The 27,120-nt window shown below is 40.8% G+C and overlaps 1 protein-coding gene across 3 annotated transcripts in view; it reads left to right on the top strand.

Annotated features, from left to right (window-relative positions):
• The window catches only part of BRAT1 (BRCA1 associated ATM activator 1), a 29,198-nt gene extending 4,938 nt beyond the window's left edge, over positions 1-24,260 (top strand). For 2 of the 3 annotated variants that reach the window (XM_069084776.1, XM_069084777.1), the window contains exons 4-14: positions 6,481-6,628; positions 17,360-17,732; positions 18,036-18,155; positions 19,441-19,532; positions 20,286-20,404; positions 20,498-20,684; positions 21,222-21,295; positions 21,962-22,064; positions 22,311-22,409; positions 22,760-22,935; positions 23,179-24,260. In XM_069084776.1, the coding sequence (XP_068940877.1) occupies positions 6,481-6,628; positions 17,360-17,732; positions 18,036-18,155; positions 19,441-19,532; positions 20,286-20,404; positions 20,498-20,684; positions 21,222-21,295; positions 21,962-22,064; positions 22,311-22,409; positions 22,760-22,935; positions 23,179-23,916 (2,229 nt within the window). In that variant the 3' untranslated portion in view covers positions 23,917-24,260. Of the gene's footprint in view, positions 1-6,480; positions 6,629-17,359; positions 17,733-18,035; positions 18,156-19,440; positions 19,533-20,285; positions 20,405-20,497; positions 20,685-21,221; positions 21,296-21,961; positions 22,065-22,310; positions 22,410-22,759; positions 22,936-23,178 lie in introns of those variants that run through there. The other variant, XM_069084778.1, reaches the window with a different exon arrangement.
• Positions 24,261-27,120: the final 2,860 nt, after the last annotated feature.

Raw genomic sequence — 27,120 nt, 5'->3', positions numbered from 1 at the left:
GTGTGTGTGTGTGTGTGTGTGTGTGTGTGTGTGTGTGTGTGTGTGTGAGAATACTGCAATATTGTTAGGGAGGGCACTAGCAGTTGGGTAAGATCAGAAAAGGCTCGTGTGGATGGTAGTGCTGAAGCTTCATCTTGAGGGATTCTTGGAGGCACAGGTTAGGAAAAAGTATGTCCTAGAGAAGTGGGTCAGTCAGTGCAGACTATGAGAGATGGGATTGCAAGGCACTGATAGCCGATTTGAATGCACTGTAGGGAGTGCAGGAAGGAAGAGTGATGTATAATAAAGTTGGAAAGATAAAATCGGGGCCAGGTTGTTAAGGACTTTAAAAGTCAAACACAGGAGTTTATATTTTATTGTAGTAGTAACAGGAAACACTGGAATTTATTTTTTTAAATTTATTTGCTTTTAGTAAATGATGTAAACATCATTCAATTCCATAATCCCTTGAGTTCCAGATTTTCTCCCCTTCTCACCCCATGGTGGCATGCGATCTGATACAGGTTCTACAAATATCTTCGCATTAAACATTAGTCAAGTTGTAAAGAAGAATTACAACCAATGGAGTAAACAATGAGAAAGAAGGAACAAAACAAAATGAAACACAAGTGAGAGCAAGTAGTTTGCTTCAGACTCTAGTTTTCTCTAGATGTGGACAGCCCTTTTCATCATGAGTCCTTTGGAGTTGTCTTATAACCTTGCATTGCTGAGATGAGCCCAGTCTATCAAAGTCAGTCATCACAGATACAATGTGTCTCTAATTGTGTACAAAATTCTGGTTATGCTCTCCTCACTCAGCATCCGGTTATTATGAAGTCCATATGCTCCTTATTTCTTGTAACACAATAGTATTCCATTACATTCATATACCACAACTTGTTCAGCCATTCCCCAGTTGATGGGCATCCCTTTGATTTTGAATTCTTTGCCACCACAAAAAGAGCTGCTATAAAATATTTTTGTACATATGGGTAACTCTGGAATTTATTGAGTAGGGTAGTAGTGGTCAGCTCTGGGCTTAAGGAATATCACTTTGGAATCTGTGGAGAGTGGATTGAAGATTGAGGCAGGGAGACTAATTAGGAGGCTATTGTAAGAGTCTAAGTGAAGGGTGATGAGAAGCTGAACAAAGGTGGTGGTAGTGTGAGTGGAGAGAAGGACACAGACGGGAGAGATGTGATAGAGGTAGAAACAGTAATATTTGTAACTCATAGGCTGTGAAGGATAAAGGACAGATCCAAGGATAATGCTTAAATTACAAACATAAGAGACTGGTGAAATAAGGCATTTCCCTCAGCAGAAATAAGGAAGTTTGGTAGAGGGATGGATTGGAGTTCTGTTTGAGAGTTTGAAATGTCCAGACTGTTGGTGGTACAGACCTAGAATTCAGGAGAAAACTTGTGATTGGATCTGTCCATCTTCTACAGTTATTACAGCCTTGGAAGCTAATGAATCACAGAGAGAGAGAGAGAGCAAGCACACAAGCAAACACGAACTTATGTGAGAGAAGAGAACCCAAGGGAAACCTTGGGATATCATTCAGTTAGATCTGGGCTAGAGATGATCAACAAGCCAAGGAGACAAGGAGTAGACTGATGACTTCGTCACAGAAACCTAGAGAAGAGAGGGTATCTGGGGGAGAGAAAGTGATCAGCGGGGAACCATTGGCTCTAGAGTCAGGAAAACCTTATTTCTCATCCTGCCTCTGACACAAACTGGCCTTGTGACCCTTGGTATGTCATTTTACCTGTGGTGCCTCAAGCCTCAGACTTGAGTTTTTAAAACTACATGTTGGAGAACAAGTGCCGTTCTGCACTGGTAGAGGGGATTTCCTCATGTGGAGTTCCTTTATAGCAAGGAAATCACAGTTCCGATTCAATGAGCCCTTTGCTCTTGGAAAACCTTTACCTAGCTATACATCATCATTCCCATTCACGTTTGTAACTCTGTGTAGGAATTAAAAATAGTATGAAAATGGAAAATCCCAAACTCATAAACAGGACTCAGTTATTTTTCTAGCCCTCAAGGCTACAACTGGAACAAATAATGCCTTTGAATGCCTAAAACTTATATGATAGAGGAAACAAAAGAGTGAGTGCAAAAGCAAGAAAAACAGGAAGAGAGAAAAAAACCTTCATAGAGTAGATAGTGGGGGAGTGCCTGCCACAGGTAATTGCCATAGAGACCCTACAAAGTTATTTAGTGGCCATTCATAGAAATTATAGTACACAATGAAAATGTGGACCATTATGTTTCATCTGAAAAAAGACTTTCTGATTATGAAAGTAGCTTTTAAAAAAATTATTTTTCCCCAACTATATGTGAAATCAATTTTTAACATTCATTTTTACAAATTTTGAGTTCCAAATTCTCTCCCTACATCCGTCCCCTCACTCCTCTCTGATATGAATGGTAAGCAGTTTGATATAGGTAATTCATGTGTAATCATGTGAAACTTGTTTCCATATTAGCCATGTTGTGAAAGAAAACACAGGCAAAATAACCATGAAAAGCTAAAAGTGGGGTGGCTAGGTGGCCCAGTAAATAGAGCACCGGCCCTGCAATCAGGAGGACCTGAGTTCAAATCCAACCTCAGACACTTAACACAAAAACTAGCCGTGTGACCTTGGGCAAGTCAGTTAACCCCAATTGCCCTCCAAAAAGCAAAAAAACCCCAAAACTACTATTTATTTTTAATAGAGTGCCGGCCCTGGAGTCAGGAGGACCTGAGTTCAAATCTGGCCTCAGACACTTAACACAAAAACTAGCCGTGTGACCCTGGGGAAGTCACTTAACCCCAATTTCCCTCCAAAAAGCAAAAAACTAAAGTGAAAAATAGTATGCTTCAATTTGCATTCAGACTCTATCAATTATGAAAGTAGCTTGAAAAAGAATATTTAGCCCTTGAAAAGTAATGTCTTTGAACATGCTTTACTACAAGGTGAGGTGCTATTGATAATCGTTTTGTTTTGTTTTTTAAATAAATATAATTTATTGATGCATTTTGCCTTGAAATCACTGTTTCCTCATGGAGGATTTCCTGTCTTTCAGAGTGAAACCTCTCTTGGGGCATAGAACAATTAAACAAAAGCTGGGTGACTTGACATGGCACTTTACACTCTGCCTGGACCAGTCATCCCATCCTAGGACACCATTCTCTGCCGTGATGAGGGTGATATTATTTGTTTTCCAGGACCTTTGCTGGTTGTTCCAGTTACTCAGAATTTGGCTTCCTTTTAGTGATCTTTCCATTTACATTGTTAGCCATTGAGTCTATTGAGTTTTCGTGTTTGTTTTGCTTAATTTCACTCTGTTGGTTCACATCTCATGTTTTTTAGAGTTCCTCATGTTCCTCACATTTCTTATTACACAATAATATTCCATATGCCACAGTTTTTCTAACCATTCACCAATCAGTGAGTAACTACCTTGTTTCTAATTCTTCGATACCACAAAGAATTTTGGCATTTCTTGGACCCTTTTTTTCTGCCTTTGACATCCATATTAAATCCTCTGTTTGGCTATTAAAGTCCTTCATAACCTGACCTCTTCTTACTTTTCCAGTCCTCTTACACCTTTCTCCCTCTGGGTACTGCAGCTACGTGGCTCAGTGAATAGAGCTCTGGGTGTAAAGTCAAAGAAACTTGAGTTCAAATGTGATTGTAAGCTAGGTGATCTTGGGCAAGTCACTTAATCTCTTCCTAATTTTTGCCCTCTGTAAAATGGGTATAATAATAGTACCTACCTCCCAGGATTATTGAGAGGATAAAACAAGTTAAAATTTGTAATGTAAAGTGCTTTGCAAACCTTGAAGTGCCATATAAATGCTGTTGTTAGCATTATGCTGTGATCCAGTGTCACTAGCCTCCCTGCTGTCCCTTGTACAAAACACTCCATATCCTGACTCCATTCATTTTCGTTGGATGTCCCTCATCCCTGAAATTGTGTCCCTCCTCACTTCTTGCCTCCTGGCTTCCCTGACTCCTGCAAGTCTCATCTCAGATCCTACCTTCTTCAAGAAGCCTAGTTCTCAAGGTTTGTGTCTTCCCTCCGATCAGATCTTCAGTCCTGAATACATCTTGTTGTATAGTTGTTACATATTTGTTTGTTGAATAAATGCCATGTTTGAATCTAATGAGGAGATAGTCATCTCCCCGTTAGATTGTGAGCTCCTTGAGGGGCAAGGAGTGTTTTTGCTTTTGTATTCTTGTTGGCATCTGCTGTGCACAGTGCCTGGCATATAGTATTTAACAAATTTGTTGACTTGACTTCCTGGCTTCAATCTGTCAGTAAGCATTTATTGAGTATCTACTAAATGCCAGCCATCGTGTTGGGCACCAGGGGTATGGGGACAAAAGTGAAAACCTGCCCTCATGGGGTTACATTTTGTCAGAGGGCAATATGTACATATATAGGTATATACAAAAGAGATCAAAAGTGGTTTGGGGGAAGGCACTAGCAGGTGGGGAGCTCAGGAGGTTGTGTTTGAGTTGTATCTTGATGGGAACTAGGGCCTCTAAGAGGACAGAATATACTCCAGGGCAGAAGATAGCTAGTGCAAAGGCATAGAGATGGGAGATGGATATGATGGAGGCAGACCAGAGAGGATCCCTGATGGGCTGGACTGGACATTTAATGAAGGAGGCCTCTGAAATAGAAAAGACTGGAAAGAGAATTTGGGACTAGGATGTTAAGAGCTCTATAACTTTAATATTGACATTGGTTTGTTACCTGTGGTGCTTTTCAGCATAAATGTAGTTTCCTTGTTTATGTTGTAGATTTTTGTCTTGTTTTGTCTGATAGCATAATTGCAACTATTGGTCTTTTAGAAGCACCCAATGGATTAATTAACTTTTTCCTACTTTTTTATTCTTCTCAGTTGAGAAGTCAAGTTAAATCCTCCTTCATAGTCTTCAGTTCAACTTGTTTCGTTTTTCATTTTCAGTGCTTTTTTTTTTTCTTAAAAGGATTTCTTTTCCTTATTCTCTTCATTCTTTCTTTTCCCTTTCTGTCTACTCTAGACTTTTATTCTTTGATTCCTAGGCTTTCTCTTCTTTCCTTCTTTGATCATCTCTTAATTCCTAATGGAAGGAGGAGGAAGAGGTGTAGGTGTAGTCGTAATAACTAGCATTCTATAGTGCCTACTGTGTGCTAAGCATTTTATGATTATCTCTTTTGATCCTCACAACACCCCTGGGAGGTGGGGGCTCTTACTGTCTCCTGCCAAGTAAAGTATAAACTCCTCAGCCTGGCACTCAGGGCCCTCCACATCTCCTTCAATGTAACACTTCATTTTTCTTTCCTGTAGTTCCTTTTATGCACTTAGGCTTCAACCAAGCTGGATAACTCACTCTTCCCCTTTTTCATCCTGCCCTCTCCTACCTCTTTGCAGCATACTTACTGTTCCCCATCTTCATTTATTGACATCCTTCTCTGCCTTCGAGGTCAGATTAGGTGCCACTTTTGTGTGGAGTGTTCCCTGCTGGCTTTCCCCCAAATTAGAAATGTTCTCATACCTTGAAGTCTCTTAGGTCACTCTGTTTGAGCTTTGCTATATACTTAGCAATTTTAAAACATCTTCTAGTCATTACTTACATATCTCATCCCTCTACTTTTTTTTATAAGTTCTTTGAGAGTAAACACTGTCCTTTTTCACCTTTGTGAAAAAAGTAATTAGTAAATGTTTGTTGTATCGAATTGGGATGTAGGACTGAAGGTTGAAGGTTAGCAAGCACAGTGAGTCAGAAGATAACTAGCTGAGGAGAGGAAGAGAGAAGTCTATCTAGGGTGTTTCAGTGAAGGCTTCATGAAATAATCAGCATTTTGAGCTAGTGCATAAAAGATAGGCAGTATTTCATCGGATCATGTATGAGAAATGGAAAGGAGTAGAGTTTGGTTGAAATGGAAGGCTTATGTAAGAATTTCGTAGGAGATGAGACTGTCAAGGCAGGTCTGATTATGGAAGGTTTTAAATTCCACGATTAGGGGTTTATACTTGTTCTTTAGGCAGTGGAGAGCCATTGAAAGTTTGGGGTCAGGGCCTTGACATTACAGTTATACTTTAGGAAAGTTAATTAGGTAATAGTTTCTTTGTGGATATGGTAATCTGAAGTGCTTCTTCTCCAAAAACTTGCCTTCCTCCCTTAAAGAGAACATTAATGTGGCTGCTTTTACTAAGACTTTATGGGAGGAAAAAACTACTGCCTGGAACAAATGGACATAAATATGTATTTTCCTCAGACATATGGAAAGTTAGCGTGATTTTCTCAGTGGCAGGCACCCTTATTAAAATATCTGAATCACAATATCTAGATAAAGCTCTCAGATTGGTTTAAAGCAGCAGGATGTTAAAATAATCATAATGAGACATTGTGTTGGAAACATTTTGCAAACCTTAAAATGTTACGTAAATGTCAGCTAACATGTAGGAAATGGTGACAGGCATGTCCTCACGTTTCTGCTTCTCTTTTGTTGAGTCAGCAGGGGGAGGTGTTGCTCAGCCTTTTCAGTGAAGCGGGGCCCCTCGGCCGGCCTGCCTGGGAGGATCCCTCAGTGCGCAGCGGCTGGATCCAGGGTGTGGGCAGCATGGTTCAGCATGACAGTGCCGTGCAGTTCCTCTGTGACTGTGGTGAGTACCAATGCCTCCAGCTTCCCAGGAAGCAGCTCCGAGACCCTTTGCCATTGGCTGACCATAAATGCAGACAAAGTGGGCAGGTGGCACGAGGGTGCTGGGAATTCCTCACGTCCCCATTCTCAGTTCAAAGAGAGCCTTTTTTGATAGTTTCACCATTAGACATTTGTCCTTACAGGCAAAGATATGGCCTTCTGATAATATATAGAAACCTCATCTTTTAATATCTTAGTATGAATTATTACGTCATAGCCTTTCTAGGATAGATATCTTAGAGCACCTTTTTTTCAGGAGTCAAATGTGCATTGGCTTGATCGGAATGAGAGAAGGAAGAGAAATTCTGTGTAGGGCACTGAATGGTGAAGCCTTAATAGGTGGGTACAAGGTTCCTGCATAGTGGAAGAAATGCCAAAAAGTCATAGAAGAAACCGAAAGGTACCTAGTACTGGGCTTGCTGGCGGGCTTTGGAAATACCTTTCAGCTTTATCTTACTACAGTCAGTTCTGTGGTAATTCAGCATGTATTCCCAGAAAGCACCAATCCGGGCAAAATCATGCAATAAAAACCCAGGATTTATGGGAAAACTGGGACGAGGGGCACAGAGTTGAAAAACTTCACTAACATAGAAATACATGTTAAATGATTACAAAATACTTAAATACTGTAATAAATAGTGATGGCCTCAGACTATCAAAGTCTCGGGCAATTTGGATAAGCCAAAACACCAGAACTCTGTACTTCATAGCCAGAGTCTGGGCAGAATGTGTGTGTGAGGAGGTGTTTGGACCAGCCCTCAGCTTTCTTATGCCCACAGCTCCTATTGCACCAGAAGATATCCAGTAAATATGACATATTACCTTAAAAAAGATCTGAAGTTTGCTTTTGGAAGTGGACCTTGGGAGGTTTGCAGCTTTTTAGTTATTGTTAAGTGGTGCACTTTCCTACATTCTCCCTGTTTTTTGAAAAAGAAATTATGCACAACAAAGTGAAATTCAAGTTAGGCTCAAAATGTTCTTTAATATATCGGTTGCTTTGGAACAAATTCAGATTTTCAAAACAAGTGTTACAGCAGAACTGACTGACTAGTTCCACTAAAGAATTAGTATGTGAACCTGTAGAAGCAGAGAAATAATAAAATGCTTACTTAATCTGGCTTAGTAGGGAAATTTCTCAGTCTCTTAAAAATTAAATCATAAGAGCTTAGACCCTGAAAAGATTGTAGGCTAAGCTATCCAGGGAATTTGGCATGGTGTTAAGTCCACTTCCATACCTATACGTTAAATTTTTTTCACTTAAAAGAATAACCTTCCACAAAGTCCTATTCATATTTCCCTGTTGTAGCATGGAAATTATCCCACATTCTTGAAGGGCTATGCCAGTGGTGGCTATAGGAAGGACCCAGTGCCCCAACTATGTCTTTTTTACTAGAGGTCCAGTTAAGAGCAGAGACTTTCATCTTCGTAGGCTGACCACTTACTGATAAGTTCTTTTGCTACAGCTGCTATGAAACCAAGAAAAATCCCAAGTGGCCCTCACTCCTGTACACTTAATGCTTCTGCAAAGACTGTGGCAGTAGTTGAAGGGGAAGGGGGAAGCAGATGGTACTCAGAATCATAGAGGTTTTAGAATGTCTATAAACATTACTCTAACTGTTGGCCCTCTAATCTTTGTCTAATATTAGAGTGGAGAAACTGACTCATATCACTATTGACATTATTGTTACAAATAAGGCTAAAAGCTTTACAGAAGGATGGCTTTATAGGTTCTCCTTGGAGTCGGGTACATTGTTTATCGAAAGACGGTGAAGATATCCCATTTTCTGGGATGCTTGGTCATCTTGCCTGAGTGAGCATCAGCAAAAAGGTCATTAGCAACAGAATTGAAACTTCTCTGCCAACATGTGCTGCAGAAGATGACATAGAGACATTCTACAGAGATCTTCCTGTGTGACCTTTCCTATACTTTCATATTTGGTGACTTCAGTGCAAAAGTGGGTGGGGAGGCCTGACACAGGGGAGGACAGACACTTGGAGGCCACGCGGAAGGTTTGTCCCTACATATAAGTACTTTAAAACCTTTTTTTAAATTAAGGACTTAACTGACAATGGAAGTAATATATTTTTATTACGAACTTAACCATCAAAGAAACATGAAAAATCTTGTCTCATATCCTTAACCTTTGACAAGACACAACTAAAAGAACGAATAAGCAAAAAAAATGCTTTTTCTCTGTGTCCCCTTCTAGTGTGTGCATGGTCTGGGCCTGCTGCTCTCCTTCCCAGAGTCCTACCACTTTTGGCTCTGTTTTTCTTCCTCTATTTAAGAAGAGAATCAGAATTAACAAAATTGACTCTATTTTAACAGATAGGAAACAACTATTACTAATGTGACCGACATTTTTTAACTACCTGATCGTATACAGTCACCTGATATGTATACATATCAGCCTGTTCTAATTCTACACCAAATTTGAAGGATAAACATGAGAAGATATACAGTGTATAATAAAACAGTTCCATCCTGACCTATTTTGACAAGTTATTATGTTCTAAAAAATGGAAAATAAATAAAGGATCAGATATAACGCAGATTTTCACCATTTCCTACAGAAATTCAACCGATGTAAAGCAGTTGCTACCGCAAGTAGACCAAAAAGGGAAAGAAATCATTCCATTCAGCAAGTACTTGATCTCCTTTTCAAGCAGTGAGACGTAGCAGCCAAGCACGATGTAGTTTTAGAGTATAAGCTCACTTGTAAAGACTCTTGGATGGGTCAAGTAGAAGATCATGAGCAATATTGCCTCATAAAACAGGAGGGAGTAGTAGAGACAAAAAATGAGTTTGCAGAAGGTTTGGCATCACGGCATCCAGATCGCCCCGAGAGTGTTTCAAGAAGGAACTGAAAGGAGCACAGCAGATGAAGAGTGAAGGGGAAAATAGTATCACCAGTTCTGTAACATCTGTTTTCTTCATCAATGATAGTGGAACCACCACATTTTAATTCTAACATCTTAATTCTTAATGTGTCACAGGCATAAGTAGAAAAGACAAGTCAGGCAGCCTCTATTAAGCACCTTTTGTGCCAAGGACAACCCTAAGCATTGGAGATACAAAGCGAGGCAGAAACAGATGCTGGTCCCTCAAGTAACTTATAGACTAAATGGGGGAAACAGCATGTAAACAAATCTGTACAAAGAAACTTAAACAGGATAAATTGGACATAAGTTCAGAGGGAAGGTACTAGCATTAAAGGGGATCAAGAAAAGCAGAAGGTTGGATTTTAATTGAGGCTTGAAAAGGAAGCGAGGAGGCAGAGATGAGGAGGGAGACAGCTCCAGACATGTGGGTCAAGCAGAGAAAACACAGATTCAGGAGACGGAGCATCTTGTGTGAGGAACTGCAAAGAAGCCAGTGTCATTAGATTGCAGAATGTGGCAGATGGGATGGAGGGCAGGGTAAGGGATGAGAAGACTGGAAGCGTAAGAGGGAGGCAGGTGACAAAGGGCTTTAAAAGCCAAAGAGGCTTTTATATTTGATTCTGGAGACAATAAGGAGCCACTAGAGTATATTGTTTACAGGTGGGTAACATGGTCAGACCTGTACTTTAGGAAGATCATTTTGACAACTGGGTGGAGGATGGATTGGAGGGAGCAGAGGCTTAAGTCAGGGAGACCATCCAGAAGGCTGTTAAAGTGGTCCAAGTATGAGATGATGGGAGAAAGAGATGTCTGTGAGATTTGGAAGGTGAGAAAAAGTGAGGAATCAGAAGATGGCACCTGGGTTGCAAATCTGGGTGACTGGGAGGATGGTGGAACCCTCAAAAGTAGTAGGGACATTTGGAAGAGGGGAGAGCAGCAGGACCAGACCATGCATACACTGAAGAAGTCCATGATGCATGTGACACAGTTTTGAGGAATCAGCAAGCGTGTTTTAAATGCTTGCTTTTGCCAGATACTATAGTAAGTGCTAGGAATTTAAAGAAAGGTGAAAACAGTCCTTGCCCTTGATGAGCTCACAGTCTAATGGGAGAAGCAACATGCAAATAGCTGTATAAACTATCTTTATCTATAGTATTATTACATATGTGATAGATAATATGAAGTAACATGTAACCATATATATATGTGTGTATGTATGCCCCTATACATGTGTGCATATATGAAATATTCGAGATAATCTCAGGAGAGCACTAGTGTTTTAGAGGATATTATAAAAGGCTTCTTGCAGAAGGTGGGATTTTTAACTGAGACTTTTGAAGGAAGCTGGGAGGTAGAAGCATCCAAAACTACTGAACCATATACCTACTTTCTCTTCTTTACAAAATCTTTTAGCAATCTACATATTTATTAAGGGATATTTTTGATAAAATGTGAGATTGGGATAGCCAGACTTTTGCAAGCGATAGATAGCACTTAGCAAAGAGTATTTTTATAATTACACAGTTCACTGTAGGAACTGACTGTTTATGTTTTGTGATTACATGAAAGCATTTGATTTGGGAGAGTAAAATGTAGTCTTAAAGGATGTCACCCTCCACCACTGTCTGTGTCCCATATATATGTTCAGTGCGAGCAGGTTATGCGCAAAAGTGACTGAAGTGTTCTTAGCTTTGACTTAGATATCCTGCTCCTAGGCATGTACATACCTCAGGGACGTCAAAGACAGAGTGAAAGGATCTGTACACTTCCACATATGAACATGAGCACTTCTGGTGGCAACAAATAATTTAGAAAGAAGGATAGGTGCCCATTAATTGCAGAGAGGCTAAACAAATTATAGTAGGAGAATAAAATGGAATATTACTGCCATGTAAAAATGATGAATATGAAGAATACAGGAGAAGTGTGAGAAGATTTATACCAAGTGATACAGAGCTATGTAAACAGAACTAGAGACCTGTATGTTCAGTGACTACAAAAGTGTACGTGGAAAATGCATTTGCACACATACATACACATACATATATGCACACACACCTGTGTACCTATAATAACAAAGATTGGCTCTGAAGAACAGATGAGAAAATACATCTTCCTTCTTTACTGAAATACAGGGCACTACAGGTATAGAACGTTGTGTATACTGTCAGATTTGGTTGATGTATTGATTAGTTTTACCAAACTGCTTTGTTTCTCATTTTTAAAAATAAGGGATGGCTCAATAGGTAGAGGAGAGGGAAAGTAATATTTTGAGAAATAAAGGTGATTTTTGTTTTTGTAACAAAAAATACTCATAAAAATTAAAAGCTAAACTCACCAAAAGTGTTTGCTACCACCATGATGACCAAAAGGAAATGAAGGTACCTGTATGTGCCTCATGTTTGTGGGTACTATCATGCAGATTACATGCAGCCTATGTACTCAAGTTTGGAAAAATCAAGTGGGTGAAGAATGCCTCCTGTCTACATTTGATAGACTGATAGTTGGACAGTCTGTTGAGCTGTCAGTCATATTTTTCACAGACACTGCAGATGTATAGTGAACTGGACCCAAAATGGAATAGGAAAAAGAGAGGAGATATGGATTACATTTGAGAAATTATGTAGTGCTTTCAATAAACTGAAGCTTTTCCCTGAAAACAAATAACAACCAAAAACTCCCAATCATCTTTTTAAGGTATTCTTCTGGTGTTTCTATATGTCATCATGCCATAGAACACTCTCTCTAAAAAAATCAAAATTTCAGCTACAGCAGTGGAGAGATGAATGGTGGGCATAAGTAGGCTGTAGAATATATCATTAGTGCCTTATTGCAAGAAATAGCATAACAAATTATCATCTAAGAGAACTAGATGGGTGATAATCTCCACTACTGAAAGAATACCCATGTTGGTGAAGTCCCATGGCTCACTGAAGTACTGAAGTTCAGAAGGATAATCACAGTTGACATGCATTTTAAGGTTCACGATATCTGTTATATCTTTGAACATCTCAGTGGCCCAATAAGATTGATATTACAGGCATTCTTTATTTGAGGCAAACAAAGCTTAGATAAATGAAGGAACTTGTCCAAGACCATATGGTATCAGAACCAGGATTTAAGCCCAAGTCTCTTGGGTCTAAATCTAGAGTCCTTTCAACCATAGCCATAGTTGACTTCCTAAACCAAAATGAGAGTTTGCTAATTAATTTTAAATGAGTTGGATTGGAGGACCTCTAAGGTCACTTTCAGCTCTTAACATTTCAAGAGTCTAAACCCCTATAGATTTTGAATTCCAAATAGCAAAGTGTTGGATCTGTACCTTAATCTTAAAAAGTTTTACATCTCCCTCTCCCCCCCCCCGACTTCTTACTACAGGATTTATATAAACTAAGGGTAGGTTTAAGTTGTTGGGTGTTCTTTGTTTTTCAATTTTGTAAATTCTCATAATTTTTTTCTGCCATTTGAACTCTCACCCTTCCATTTTAAAAATTTGTGTATATATTTTTTTCAATCAGCAAAAATTTGTCTTCTCACCCTTCCAACCCTCCCAGTTGAGAACAAAGAGGGAAAAAAACCCTATTAACAAACATATGTAGTCAAGCAAAATATGTTTCTGTATTGGCCATGTCCAAAAATATGTCTTATTCTACACTCTGAGTCCTTCTTTGTCAGGAGATAGGTACCAAGCTTGATTATTAGTCCTCTGCGATTGTGGTTGGTCACAGTTGGTGATCAGAGTTCCTTATTCTTTCAAAGTTGTATTTACTATATTAATTGTTTTGCTAGTCCTATTCACACTGTATCAGTTCATATAAGACTTCATGGATTTCTCTGAAACCATCCCCTTCATACATACAGATTAGATATATACACACACATACATACACCCATATGTGTTTATGTATATGTACACACATATGCATGTATGTATGTATACACCACAACTTGTTCAGCCATTCCCCAATTTATGGGTGCCCCTTCTGATTTCCATTCTTTGCCACCTCAAGAAGAATTGTAAATATTTTTTTGTACATCCCTAGAGTTTGTTTTGCTTGGGACTAAGCCATTAATCTATCCTCCCTTTCTAATGCCTCCTTCCCCTCCCATTTCCCTTTTAGGTGAAATGTGTTTATGTCCACATCTGTGTGTGTGTGTATGTTCTTCCCTTTGAAGAGGGAAGTTCAGATGAGAGGGAAGTTAAAGGAGTGTGCTGCCCCTCCTTGCCACCGTTCTTGTTTGTATAAGTATCTACTTGGGCACTCCAATTGCATAAAATGATTTTCCCTTACTTTCCCCCTGGTGTATTTCTTTTCCTCTCCTTTCCATTCTTCTCTTAAGATCATTAAGACATCAGACAATCACTCCTAGGCCTTGTGAAATTAAGACTCCTTCTCTGACCCCAGATGATTTTCTGGTTGAGAAGGGGACACGTGTATCATTTTTTGGGGCTTTTTTTTGGAGGAAGGGAGGCTGGCAGTTGGGGTTAAATGACGTGCCCAAGGTCACACAGCTAGTAAGTATTAAGTGTCTACATCCAGATTTGAACTCAGGTCCTCCTGACTCCAGGGCTGGTGCTCTATTCCCTGTACCACCTAGCCGCCCCTATCATCTCATATTTGAAAGTAAACAGTCTATTCTTGTTTAATCCCAGTGATTACTCATTCCTGTTTAACTTTTTATGTAACTTTCCACTTCTGTGTTTGAATTTCAAGGTTTTTAAAGCAGCTTTGGTCTCTTTCTTTTTTTTATTATTTTTTTTTTCATTTTTAAATGATTTTTTTGATGTATTTTTTTTTTTTAAGCAATAGGGGTTAAGTAACTTGCTCAAGGTTACACGGCCAGGTGTTTCTGGGTGGGTGCTAAGTGTCTGAGCCCGGGATTCGATCTCCAGGTCTTCTCAACACTGGAGCCGGTGCTCTTACTCGCTGTGCTACCTGGCCGCCCCCTGATGTATTTTTTTCAAATGCTTTATTAACTTCTGATTTACATCATTCATTTCCACCAGATTTTGAGTTACAAATTTTCTCCCCATTTTTCCCCACCTACGACCCCAAAATAGCACTCCCACAGGAGTTTTTTATTTTATTTTATTTATATATATAAATATTTATAATATATTTATATATTTTATTTATTTTATTCCCTCCTCCAGTCTGCTCTCTGCCATGTTTTCTCCCATACCCCTTTCGACTTTTCCAGTGGATCTCTATGCCCCAGTACTTGTATATCTTATTTCCCAATTACATGTAAAATAGTATTAATAATATATATGTGTATATATATATATATTTGATGTATTTGATTTTAAAACTTTGAATTCCAGATTCATTCCCTTCCTCCCTTGTCTCCCATCCTTACTGGTAAGATAAGCAATTCAGGATAGGTTGTACATGTGTAGCGAATGCAAAACAACAACACAGTAGATATATTGTAAAAGACTGACTATATTTCCCTCCCTCCTATCCCACCTCCCACTAGTTCTATTCTCTACTTTGATCCCGTCCCTTTTCAAAAGTGGGTGCTTCCAACTTCCCTCCCCCCCAGCCTACTCTCCCTTCCATATCCCCCCTCTCATCCCCTTCCCCCCTACTCTCCTGGAGGGTGAGATACCCTGTTTAGTGTGTATGTCATTCCCTCCCTGAGCCAAATTCAATGGGAATAAGGTTGACCCATTCCTTTTTGCCTTCCTATTCTTCCCCTCCATTGTAACCATTTTCCCTTGCCTATATATATATATAAACTATATGAGATAGTTTACCCCATTCTGTCTCCCCATCTCCTCATTATATTCGTCTCTCACCTCTTAATTTCACCTTTTAAGTATCATCCCTTCCTGTTAAATTGGTCCTGTGCCCTCTATCTATGTATACCTGTAAACATATATACACACATTGACATATGTATTCATATGCCCATATACCCTCATATATAGATATTTCTATTCCCTTCAACTACTGAGAAAAGTTTCATAAGTTACAATTATTGTTTTTCCATGTAGGAATGTTAATAGTTCAACTTTGGTAAGTTTCTTATGGTTTCTTTTCCCTGTTTGCCTTCTCATGCTTCTCTTGCTTCTTGTATCTGAATGTCAGATTTTCTATTCAACTCTGGTTTTTTCATCAAGAATGCTTGAAAGTCCTCTGTTTCATAGAATGACCATATTTTCCCCTGAAACATGATACTCAGTTTTGCTGGGTAGGTGACTCTTGGTTTTAATCCCAGCTCCTTTGCCCTCTGGAATATCATATTCCAAGCCCTTTGATCCCTCAGTGTAGAAGCTGCCAGATCCTGGGTTATCCTGATTGTGTTTCCACAATATTCAAATTGTTTCTTCCTGGCTGCTTATAGTATTCTCTCCTTAATCTGGGAATTCTGGAACCTGGCTATAATATTACTAGGAGTTTTCTTTTTGGGATCTTTTTATCTCTCCTGGATCTATTTTCCAGGTCAGTGGTTTTTCCCATGAGATATTTCACATTGCCTTCTATTCTTTCATTTGTTTGGATCTGTTTAACAGCATCTTGATTTCTCATAAAGTCATTTGCTTCCATTTGCTCCAATCTAATTCTGAAGCAGTGATTCTCCTCAGTAAGCTTTTGAGATTCTTTTTCCATCTGGCTAATTTGGCTTCTTAAGGCATTCTTCTCATTGTCTTTTTGAGCCTCTTTTGCCATTTGAGTTAGTCTATTTTTTAAGGTGTCATTTTCCTCAGTCAGGCTGTTGACTCTCATTTCATAATTTTCTTGCATCGTTCTCATTTCTCTTCCCAATTTTTCCTCCACTTCTCTTATCTGCTTCTTAAGGTCCTCTATGGCCTGTAACCAGCTTGTGTTTTCCTTTGAAGCTTTTGGTGCAGGAGTTCTGACTTCACTGTCTTCCTCCTGTTCCATGCTTTGCTCCTTTTTGTCCCCAAATAGGAGTCTAGTGTTGGAATCTTCTGTCTGCTTTGTTTCCTTTGCCTTGTCATGTCACCCCTCAGTCACTTGACTTTTGAGCTCTTTGCCACAGTAGGACTCTGCCACCAGATAGGGGAGCTTTCATCCCAAATGCTGGGGTTTTCTCAGCTGCCAGAGGTATTAGATGGGTGCCCTCTCTGAGGTCTCCACACGCTCCGGCAAGCTGGACACACACCCCAGGACCTCCACCCTAGACTGCAATCCAGATCCAAGCAGGTTAAATCAAGAGTGATTACCCTCTGAATGGTTGCTTGGTCCCCCTACAGTCTGCAGTCCAAGGGCTCTGAAGCAGTCACATGGAGGCAGCTGTACAACCACAGTGCTTCTTCCTCTGAGGGGCAGGGCTGGACCGCACTCCCCCATCCCCCTCCAGTTCCAAAAGAGTTCCACGCTGACCTTTTAGTTTGTCTTTGGCATTTATAGGTTGATAATTCTGGAAATTATCAAAAAATCACCACAGATGCTGGTGATCCACTCTCCCGAAGTCCACTCTAGCCTTCACTGGTCGGGGCTGCCCTGGGGCTAAAATCACAGGCTCACACGGGGCTGGGCTCGGATCCCAGCACACTGTGATGGACCCTTCTTGTCCGCCTGCTGAGCTGCCTTCAGAGGGAGATTTGTTTCTCTCTGTCACTTTGTGGGTTCCGTAGCTCTAAAATTTGTTTAGAGTCATATTTTATAGGTATTTGAGATGGTTATGGGGGGAGCTCACGGAGTTTTCCTGCTTTTTGCCACCATCTTGGCTCCACCCCCCCCCAATTTTTTTTTAATGTTTGTTGACTTTATATACAATACAAAATTTGAATTGTAGTTTGGTAATTGAATTGTCTTTCTCTACTCTCTTTTACTAGGTGCTATTGATGTGATCTTCTCCTTACAAGGAGATCCCAGCCTGTTTGTTGCTTCAGCAGCTAGTCAGCTGCTTGTGCACATCCTGGGATTCACCATGCGTTCCCGGATAGCTGTGCCCCTCAGTACACAGGACTGTGACTGGCCAGTGTGTGCTCGAATGATTATAGGACACATAGAAGAATCCCTTCGCTCAGGGACAGTCCCTCAGATCACACAGGCATTGAATGTACTCACTACATTGTTTGGACGTTGCCATGACTCATGGACTGAAGTCCTTTGGATGCGGATGAATCCACTTGTGGGATCACTCCTGGATAAAGAACCACTCTTGGCTGCACACTCATTGGTGGATCTCTTCCTTAGTATGGCACGGTAAAGTTATAAAGAGTATGATTATTTCACTCTGCCTGAATCATTGCTAAAGAATAATCCCCCATAGACTTGCTTTGTGGCAGGCAGCAGAATGAGAGAACTCACCCTGAGAGCATCTCTTTAAAAAGGAATCAAAGGCATAGATTAAAAAATAAATTAGAAAAGAAAAAGATCTTGATATCAAAGAAAGCATGTTTTGCTAATGTAAACAAGGGTAAAAATACAGAGTGCCATCACTGCATTCACAGAGTCTTTGTGTAGGGCAAGATGTTACTGTCTCTCCTTGGTTCTCTGTCTTTGCAGTTCTCCTGTGTTCAGCCATCTGGAATGTGATCTGTGGACATCGTCAACACAGGCCCTGAACCGTCTAAGCCCAACCCAAGCAGGGCCCTTGGCTTTAGGCATTCTGAATCTCAAGGACTGGTATGGATTCTGGTTTATGTTGTTATATCACTTGATCAATCAAAAATATTTAAGTCATATATTTATTAATTATCTGCAAAAAGTCTAAAAACACATCTTCCCCTTGAGAAGCTGATTGGGAAAATAAGACATTTGGACAAGAAAATTTAAATGATAATGTAAGATATTATTTTATTGGGCTATTTTATTAGATTGTTATTTGAGTTATTATAAGGCAGTCACATGTTGACCAAATAAATGGTAATGAAAATAAATATTGCAGGAGGTCAGAGGAGAGGTCATCATGGTTGGTAAGGGCTGAGAATGTTTCATGGAAGAGGTATTTGAAGCAGATTGGAAAGGCTTGGTATGGCTTTAGGTGGACAGGGAGGAAGATCAGGCATGGCGTGGTGTGAGTAAGAACATACAGTCAAGGAAACAAGACCTGCTTGGCTAGCCAAGGCCAGAGTTTGGAAAAATGACAAACTTTCCCATCTCCTACAATGGCTTAGAAAATGTATTATTTCCAACTTGATTTTGCTAACAGTGACAGAGTGATATAGTGGATAGAGAACTAGCCTTGAATCGAGCAGGACCTCTGTTCAGATCCCAGCTCTAACACTCAGTGGCTATGTAGCCCAGGGCAAGACCCTTAAACTTAGTGCTTTAGGCATTTCTCCAAGACTGTAAGTTGCAGAGAAAGTGCTAACCTGCATTGCTAGAGGGAGTTTCCTCATCAGGACATTCCTTATATCAACAAAGTCATAGATCTAACCCCTATCCCTATTCTATCCCTTGATTTTGCCAGGTTCAGACTGGAGAGGATTGATAGAAGAGCCCCAGAAATGACTAAAGGGATGGAAAGTAAGCCCTCTGTGGAAAGAATATAGGAGTTTGAGTGGTTAGCATAGAGATAATGAAGCTAAGGAATAACCTAATCTTTACAGATATCAGAGGCTAGTAAAAGGACGTGGATCTCTTTCTTTCTGGCAACCATTTGAAGAGTATGAGCTTAAATTAAGCCAAAAGTGTTTTTATTCCATGTCAGGAAACCTTTTCGCCCCTTCAGCATGACTGCATACATGAATGTGCTCCCAACGGCGGTTGTGAACTCTGTCCCCAACAGACATTACAAGTAGACTCGATACTCGTTCTGTCTTTGGATAGTTTGGGTGTTCACCTTCCTAGAGGAAGAATGAAAAAACAGATGACTGTTTGAGGTTCTTCTCAGTCTTATTATTCTGTGGATTGTTGGGAGGCAGTTCCAATGTTAAGGAAGGAAATATGTTTTCTATTTTTTTTTAAGCCCACAGACATTAAGGACTCAGGCTTTCAGTATCCTGCTTCAGCCACTAGCTTGTGTTCTGCAAGCTGCCTCTCAGCCTCCTGGATCCTCAGGTATGCTGCCCTGGTGGGGAAAAACTGGGAATGATTAAGGTTATATGGCCCCAGGAGGGCAACATGGGAGATTTAATCACAGAATATATCAGCTGTTTGGGTAAATGTAGCAATTGGAATGAGGGCCAGTAATGACTAACGTACATAGCCTCTCCACTTGCTGCTAGTACATCATTGAAGCATTTGTCTTTGAATGAAGATATTATTGGATAAAACAATTTTCTAATAAGTGACCCAAATGTCTACCTTGGAAGTGGGGAAGGTACTTCCATGGGCACTGGTATCACATATCACTGATATTAAAGTGACATTAACTCCACTCGTTTGTATTAATAAGATGGGCAGCCCTCATTATTCAAACAGTTGATAGGTTTTTGGTCCTTATAAATCGGTCACTTTAAAATTCTAGAAAAGATCATGGGCCTGATGGGCAAGGACACCTGGTCCTCGTTCTTGGACCTTCTATAGGCTTGTGACATTTAGACAATTTGATTTGTTTTGCTTATGAAGTAGTTAATTTCATTTATGAAAGGGATTCATAATTGGCATCTTATCAGTGTTTCTTAAGCTATGATGATGTCTGAAGCATACTTGGAGCTTCTTAAAATGTGGTCTGGTATTAGTTTGATTATCACTGGTAGAGGAGGGCATAGAGAATTCTGTGACTTTTTCATTGACTTTTCCTTGTTCATGAATGTTGCTCTGCCTTTAGTCTTCATTGCCTTGTGAAACAGTTCTTGTCTGTCTCTCAAGGTTTGCTGGATGAGTCTGTGAATGATTCTGTGGTCACTGAAATCCTCCTCTCCTCTAAATCGTCATGTGCTGGTCTCTTGTGTCAGACTCTGGCTCATCTGGAAGAGCTGCAGCCTCTGGTATGGGAACATAGGGAGCTTGCTTGTGATGCAGTACATCCCTGAAGCCCCGACGATCATTGTGTCATGTAGTCTTTCTTCTCTGTCTTTCAGAGCCACTTACTGGTAGATTGGCCACATGTCCCTTTGCTCAATGCTGTGATGACAGTATTGCAGTTCTGTGGTGGTCTGGCCACCCCAGCTTCCAGTGTGGGAGATCGACTCTGTGGGATCTTGATTGGTTGCTTCAGAGTTCAGCGATCAGCACTTGATTTCCTGGGGACTCTTTCTCAAGGGGCAAGTAAGTGAGATTTTTCTTTCCTTAGAAAGGAAGATTGTGTTGATTAAGTTCCACAAGGCTATATATTTGGTGAATGAATTTCAAACCTAATTTTTTAGTTTATCTCTTTCCTGCCAAGTGGACTCTAGGCAATCCCTTTCAAAAAAATTTTTTTTTGGTTTCCTTTCTGCCATTTGTAATCTTTTAAGGCATTGGGCTCTGTTTAGTTTGCTATTTGGACAGTGACTTTCGGCTTAAGACTTACATCTTACCATTCTGACATAGAGTCTCTCGATGATTCTGATTTGGTTTGAGGTAATAATTGGTGTGGTAGGAGTACTGGACTGGGAGGTATTATGGGGATCCATTACTTAGTAACTCAGTTTACTTCTGTATAAAATGAAGAAGTTGGACTAGATGCTACAGAAGGCTTCTTCTCACCCTGATAGTGTGAGTCAGTCTGTAGAGGATACTGTGTAAACTTCAAAATGCTAACTCATGAACATGACACATGAGCAAGTGTTATTTTGGTGTTTCATGCTTGTCTCTCTGTTTTAGGCCCCAGTGCATTGGTAAGGCGAGTAGTTGAGATCCTTCTGGTGTACCTCAAGAGCCCAGACTCTAGTCCTACAGTAAGTACAGAACGGAGGAAGAAAGGGAACAGAAAGCTGCAGGCAGCGTATCTTCTAATGAAAATTCATTACACATTCATACAGTACAGCCTGCTCTTAGAAACTGTGCTTCCAGTGAAATCACTCCTTCAAAACTCATTCTGGATTACACAAGACTGCCACTCCAGGGCTTGTGCGATGGAATCACTGAACAGTAGCGATCAGAGAGAGGGAATTGTATCATAGGGTTTAGGCCTTGAAGGGACCCCTCCAGTTCATCTTAACGCCTAACCCCCTTATTTCACAGATGGGGAAACCAGAGTGGTTAAGCGGTGATGACTCTGTGAAGTTTGTAAGTTCTAGACTTGTGGGAATAAGTTGAACAGAACTCAGTCAGTCACCCTAGACTATTCTCTCATCACCCGGAACAGGCAAGCCATCCACCAGTGAAAAAAAGTGACCCCATTTTTTGTTAGCAAGTTAGATGTTGGCCCTTGGCCTTGCCTTGGTTCTAAAACTCCAGATCCATCTGCTTCCACCTTAGAGAGGGAACCCAACCTATCCTTAAAGCCATTTTTGAGAACTTAATCGTGTAGGAGATACGAAAGAAGCAACATTAACTAGCAATTGGTCTGGAAGAACAGCATCCCCCTCTGATTTTTACAGTCATTCTCTGCCCTATTCCAGGTTCTGAAGAAGGCATTTCAGGCCACACTCAAATGGCTGCTGAGTTTGTCCAAAACCTCTACCTCCAGTGACCTCTGCCCACAAACCCAGCATTTCCTTAGAGGTAATTAAACAGTCGCTATTGGTGTAAACTGAGAAGGAACCACAGCTATTGAGTGGTTTAATGAGTGACTGATCTTTGGTAGGCTTGTCCCACCCCCTTATGAATTCTGCATTAAGCATAATTGGCTAGGAATACTCAAGACTGATGTATGCAGTGGCATTAAAAAGAAGATGTGGACACTGGCTCAGGAGTCAGGAGCTCCAGTCCTGACTCTTGATTTGTGTCCTTCCTTTCATTTTTGGACAGATCTCTTCCCAGTACTGCAGAAGCGTCTATGTAGCCCTTGCTGGGAGGTAAGGGACTCAGCCCTGGAATTCCTCACCCATCTAATGAAACACTGGGGAGGTAAGTGTCAAGGGGAAATGAATCTTCCAGTGCCTGAGGAGGGCTACCTCTCAGAGCATTTGACCCGAGAAAAGCCTGTGTTGAATATTAGGCTGGTCTCCCTTCTAGGGTGTGGCAGCTGCCCTAGTCTGAAGACGACTCCATCCAGCTCAGCGTTGGGAATCCTGCAGCTGCTCAGCGGCTTTCTGGCCAGCCCTGAGTGGTTGGATCCAGAATGGAGCAGCATGGCTCTCTGGCAATGGGGGGTGCTGTCAGCTGGGAATTAGTAGGATAGAGAGGTGTTTGCATTGGGAGCCGCATGGCTATGTCGACATTAAGCCTTGTTTTTGTGGCTGGATATATATCTCCAGGGCAGGCTGGATTCAGACAAGCTCTCCTCTCTTCGGAGGTGCCAGAGCTTGCAGAGGATCTCCTCCGAGATCCGGAGAGCTACGTCCGAGCAAGCGCTGTGACTGCCATGGGGCAGTTGTCCAGCAGAGGCCTGTGTTCAAGCCCCATCGGCACCAAGACCAGAAATGATGAAAAGGTAGGAGACAGAAGGGATGAATGCCATTTGATTGTAGCTATCTCGTTACCCACCTCAGCTGGCAGTAGTTAGTACATTCTGGCAGCTAGAGCAGCTCATTTTCACTGCTTTCAAGCCCGTGGAGTGGTTCAGCACAGCGGAGGTTTAACATAAGATAAAGTGTGTTTCTGTTATCTCTCCAATTCAGTGCCGTGCCTCAGTCTCCCATTTGCCCTTCTCATTCCTTGTATTTGCTTTCTCTAGAAAAGCCTGTTCTTGGAACTTCTAGAAATCCTGTCCACTGACTCAGAAGGCTTCCCTCGGAGGGCTGTGATCCAGGTTTTCACTGAGTGGCTGAGGGAAGGTCACACAGAAGTGTCAAGGGATAAGGAGCAATTTGTAACCAAAGTGCTCCAGGTTGTGAGTTGTGACCTAGATTGGGAGGTCAGAGTTCAAGGATTAGAGCTGACGTTGGTGTTCCTTGTTCAGACCCTTGGGCAGCTTGGGGCCGAGTGCCCCTATGCTGTGGAAATGTCCTCAGCGACCCAGTCTACCCTGCTTACTGAATCACTGCAGATACTCTGTCGGGTTAAGCTGTTTGAGTTTCTATTTAGCGCTTTATGTGACTGTGACAGGCCAGTGGCCCGTAAGTCCTGTGATATCCTTCTGTATCTGAAGGCCAAACTGGCTCATCATGGCGGTCTACAAGGGAGTGGGGAAGCTTGCACCACATCCTTAGGAGCCCAGAACACTGCCTGGTTGGAAACAACTCTAAGGAAGTGGAGGGCAAGGGACCAGGGACAGCCCAGTGGGGTCCCAGACAGAGTGGATTGCCAAGAGCCTGATGATGTGCTAGAAGTCCTAAGGTCAGTAGATTTGGAGGGACTTCAAGGGACACTAGCTAAGAGTAGTGACCACATTGAGAAAAGTCCTCAGTCCCTCTTGCAGGATATGCTGGCCACTGTAGGGATCCTGGAAGAAAACGAAGCTGACTGCTACTAACCCAGCAGGAAATAGCATATTCCAGAGCTGAAAAACAGTTTCCCTTGAAGGATATGTGAGGAGTGAGCATGTAGCTTACCTTGAGGTCTCCTGGATGATAGTGATGACCTGAGACTATGGCCAGGATCAGGCTCAGTGGCCTGTTTCTGCACATGAGTTATCTGAAAGTCCTGTTTAAATCAGGCTATAGCTTTAAGCCTACCAGAAGAAGGTAAACCATGTGACAGAGAGGACTAAACAGAGGTGGCATGCACACACAGAGCAGGTTTCAAACTATAGAATCTAGATTTCACAGGTAAAGAAATGTCTTATTTTTTAAACAAAATAAATTTTATTTGAAAATTACAGTGACTGCGTAGTTTGTTTTGAGACAAGACAAATTTGGCTTCTCAGTCCTGTTTAGCTCCTATCTCAAAATGTTAGCGCTTTGGGGTATAATGGAAGACTTGAGATTTAGAGAGGACCATGAGATTGTAGAAGTGCGTCTGAAGATGAATCCCAGCCTCCAAACTTACTGATCACTTCCTATAGGGGGACGTTCCCACCTAAGCTCAGTACTCTTATCTCTTTGCCTAAAGGAGAAGACATGGTTCTAATAGTATATACCATTACGCTTGTACGACCTGGCCCTACAGTTAATATTTTTTCTTACAACTTCAGGAAAGATACAAAATTTTCGTGGTAGTTTCTGTAAAAGTCAGTAGTAAGTATTGTGTCTGTTATGTGCCAGGCCTTGTCCTAAAGGATATAGATTTTTAAAAGTAGAGTCCTTGCTTACAATCTAATGTAAAAAAAATTCAGTTTTTATTTGGAGAAGGTCCTTACCCTTCCCACTCTAGCAATTCTGGGCTAAAAAATGCATTGCAAGAATGTATTGTTAAACTGTATGAAATTTTCACTTTGATTTCAGTTACGAACAGAATTGTTATAAAGCCTACAGTTTTGCCTAAAAGGTACACCAAGGAGGACATGGTTGTCTTTAATATTGTCCTGGATATCAGTCTCAAAAGTTAGGGTCATTGCTATTATCAAAGTCTCCCTTATTAGTTTTATTAAAATTAAATGTGATTTAAAAAAAAAAAACAAAGAATTTCATCTTGAGTGAATGTCTTTGTTTTATTATAGAAACTATCAGAGATGCATGTGCTTGGCCTCAGGAGCCTTGACTGTTAAGCACATAGCTATTATTTTCCCTGTTACTTCTGAGTGTGAAGTTGTTCCCTCTGGCTCCATGGAGGTGCTTACTTTCACACCCTTGTTTCAGTATCTGCCTTGGACCCTGTCGGCCTGTTCACAGCTTTGTAAACCAACTGCTGTGAAGCCTTAAACTCAACCTGGGCCAGGAGCGCTGCCCAAATGTAGGAATACTAGTCAACTGTGAAGGTGCCATCCACAAAGATTTGGGGGATGGATCCCTCCTAGGGGAGAGGAAAAATGGGAGTTGTGAAGCTATATTTCCTATCAAGTTAACATCCTCTCTTGTGACAGATGGTGCTTTAGGATGCTTAGTGAATGTACTGTCTTATCTGTAAATAATTGCTAGAAGGGAACTGGGGCATTATCTGTTAGATGGAGCTTCATCATACTGCAGTCAGTCTGGGATTTTGGGGGGTGGGTGTGGTATGGTAGAGATGACCATCAGTTACAGTTCTCTTTAATAAATATCAAATACTTAGATGCCAGGCACTTTGAGAGATTACAAAAGAAGTAAATGATATAATCCATGCTCTCAAGAAACTTAAAACTTTGGGGAAGGAAAAAAGGACATTCATATGAAGCTATCAGAAATATAAGAGACAGAGGTGGTTAGGTGGCACAGTGAATAGAGCACCAGCCCTGGAGTCAGGAGGACCTGAATTCAAATCCAGCCTCAGACATTTAACACAAAAAAACTAGCCGTGTGACCTTGGGCAAGTCACTTAACTCCAATTGCCCTGCCTTCCCCCCTCCAAAAAGCAAAAAATAAAATAGAGGAAAAGGTTTTATCATTTCCAGTCTTCAGATCATTAATCAAAGTGCTATCTGTTCTATGAAAACTTTTCCAGATAAAAAAAAGAAATGTGAGAGACAGTCTATAATCCTATCAAGATGGTAGCAAAGGCTATGTAGACAATCAGAGTGGGGAGAACAAAGAATCAGGATTCAGTAGTACCTGCTTTCTGAAGCAGAGGACTGTTGTATAGCAACATGGAAGGACACTCTCTCAGTTCGACTGTTGGTTTTGTAATGGCATATAAGAGAAGTGCCAAAGACATAGTATATTTTATTTCACCATGGTAGTTTTTCTTGGTATCTTTGTAGAGAATATAGAAAAAAATGGAGTGGCTAGTTGGGTGAGTTCATAGTTAAGCCGCTATACCCAAAGAATATTAACTCATTGATTGATGGGAGGCAATGTGGTATGGTAATCTCATCAAGTCCTGTGAGTTCAGTTAACATCTCTATGAAAGACGAGTTCTAGAACTCTATGTCTTGCCCTTGTACATTCCTATATCACCATCTGCCTTCTAAACATCTAAGATTGGGTGATATCTCAAACACAGTATGTCCAAAAAAGGGCTCAGTGTCTCTTCCCCTTCTTCCACAAGCTCCTCTGCTTTTCTACACTTCTCTGTTATTGTCGTGAACACTACCATCCTCTGTTACCAAGGTTCATAACTTCAGTTATTCTCCTCTCACTCCACATGTCCAATCCACTGCCAAATCTTGTTTTTAACCTTGCTTCCCTACATCTCTTGTATAGATCCTCTTTTCTATGCACATAAGCCACCACCCTCTTGCAGATCTTTAGCACCATATGTTTGAGCTACTATAATAGCCTGCTAATTGGTCTCCTTGCCTCAAGTCTTTCCCCACTCAAATTCATTTTCTTCTCAACTGCCAAAGTGATTTATCTAAAGTAAGTATGACCACATCAACTATCTTAGTAAATTTCAGTGTCTCCTTAATTAACTACAGAAGCAAATATAAAAACTCCTATTTGCCATTATAACCTGAGTCCTTCATACCCACCCATACATTTTTTTTTTTGTGTTTCCCCCTCACCCTGTTCCCCACACACACACACACACTGTACAGTCCAGCTATACTGGTCTACTTCCCCATACACAACTATTCATGTCCATTCTCCATTTCTTTGCATTGACTATCCACCCTATCTGGAATGTTCTCTTCCCTGACCTCCTCCTCTTAAAATCCCAGGCT

The sequence above is a fragment of the Petaurus breviceps genome, unplaced genomic scaffold (assembly GCF_028583685.1).
Source record: "Petaurus breviceps papuanus isolate PSGF00001 unplaced genomic scaffold, PetGlider_PUasm1.0 175, whole genome shotgun sequence".
Classification (NCBI taxonomy): Eukaryota; Metazoa; Chordata; class Mammalia; order Diprotodontia; family Petauridae; genus Petaurus; species Petaurus breviceps.
This window is presented reverse-complemented; position numbering and strand designations above follow the sequence as displayed.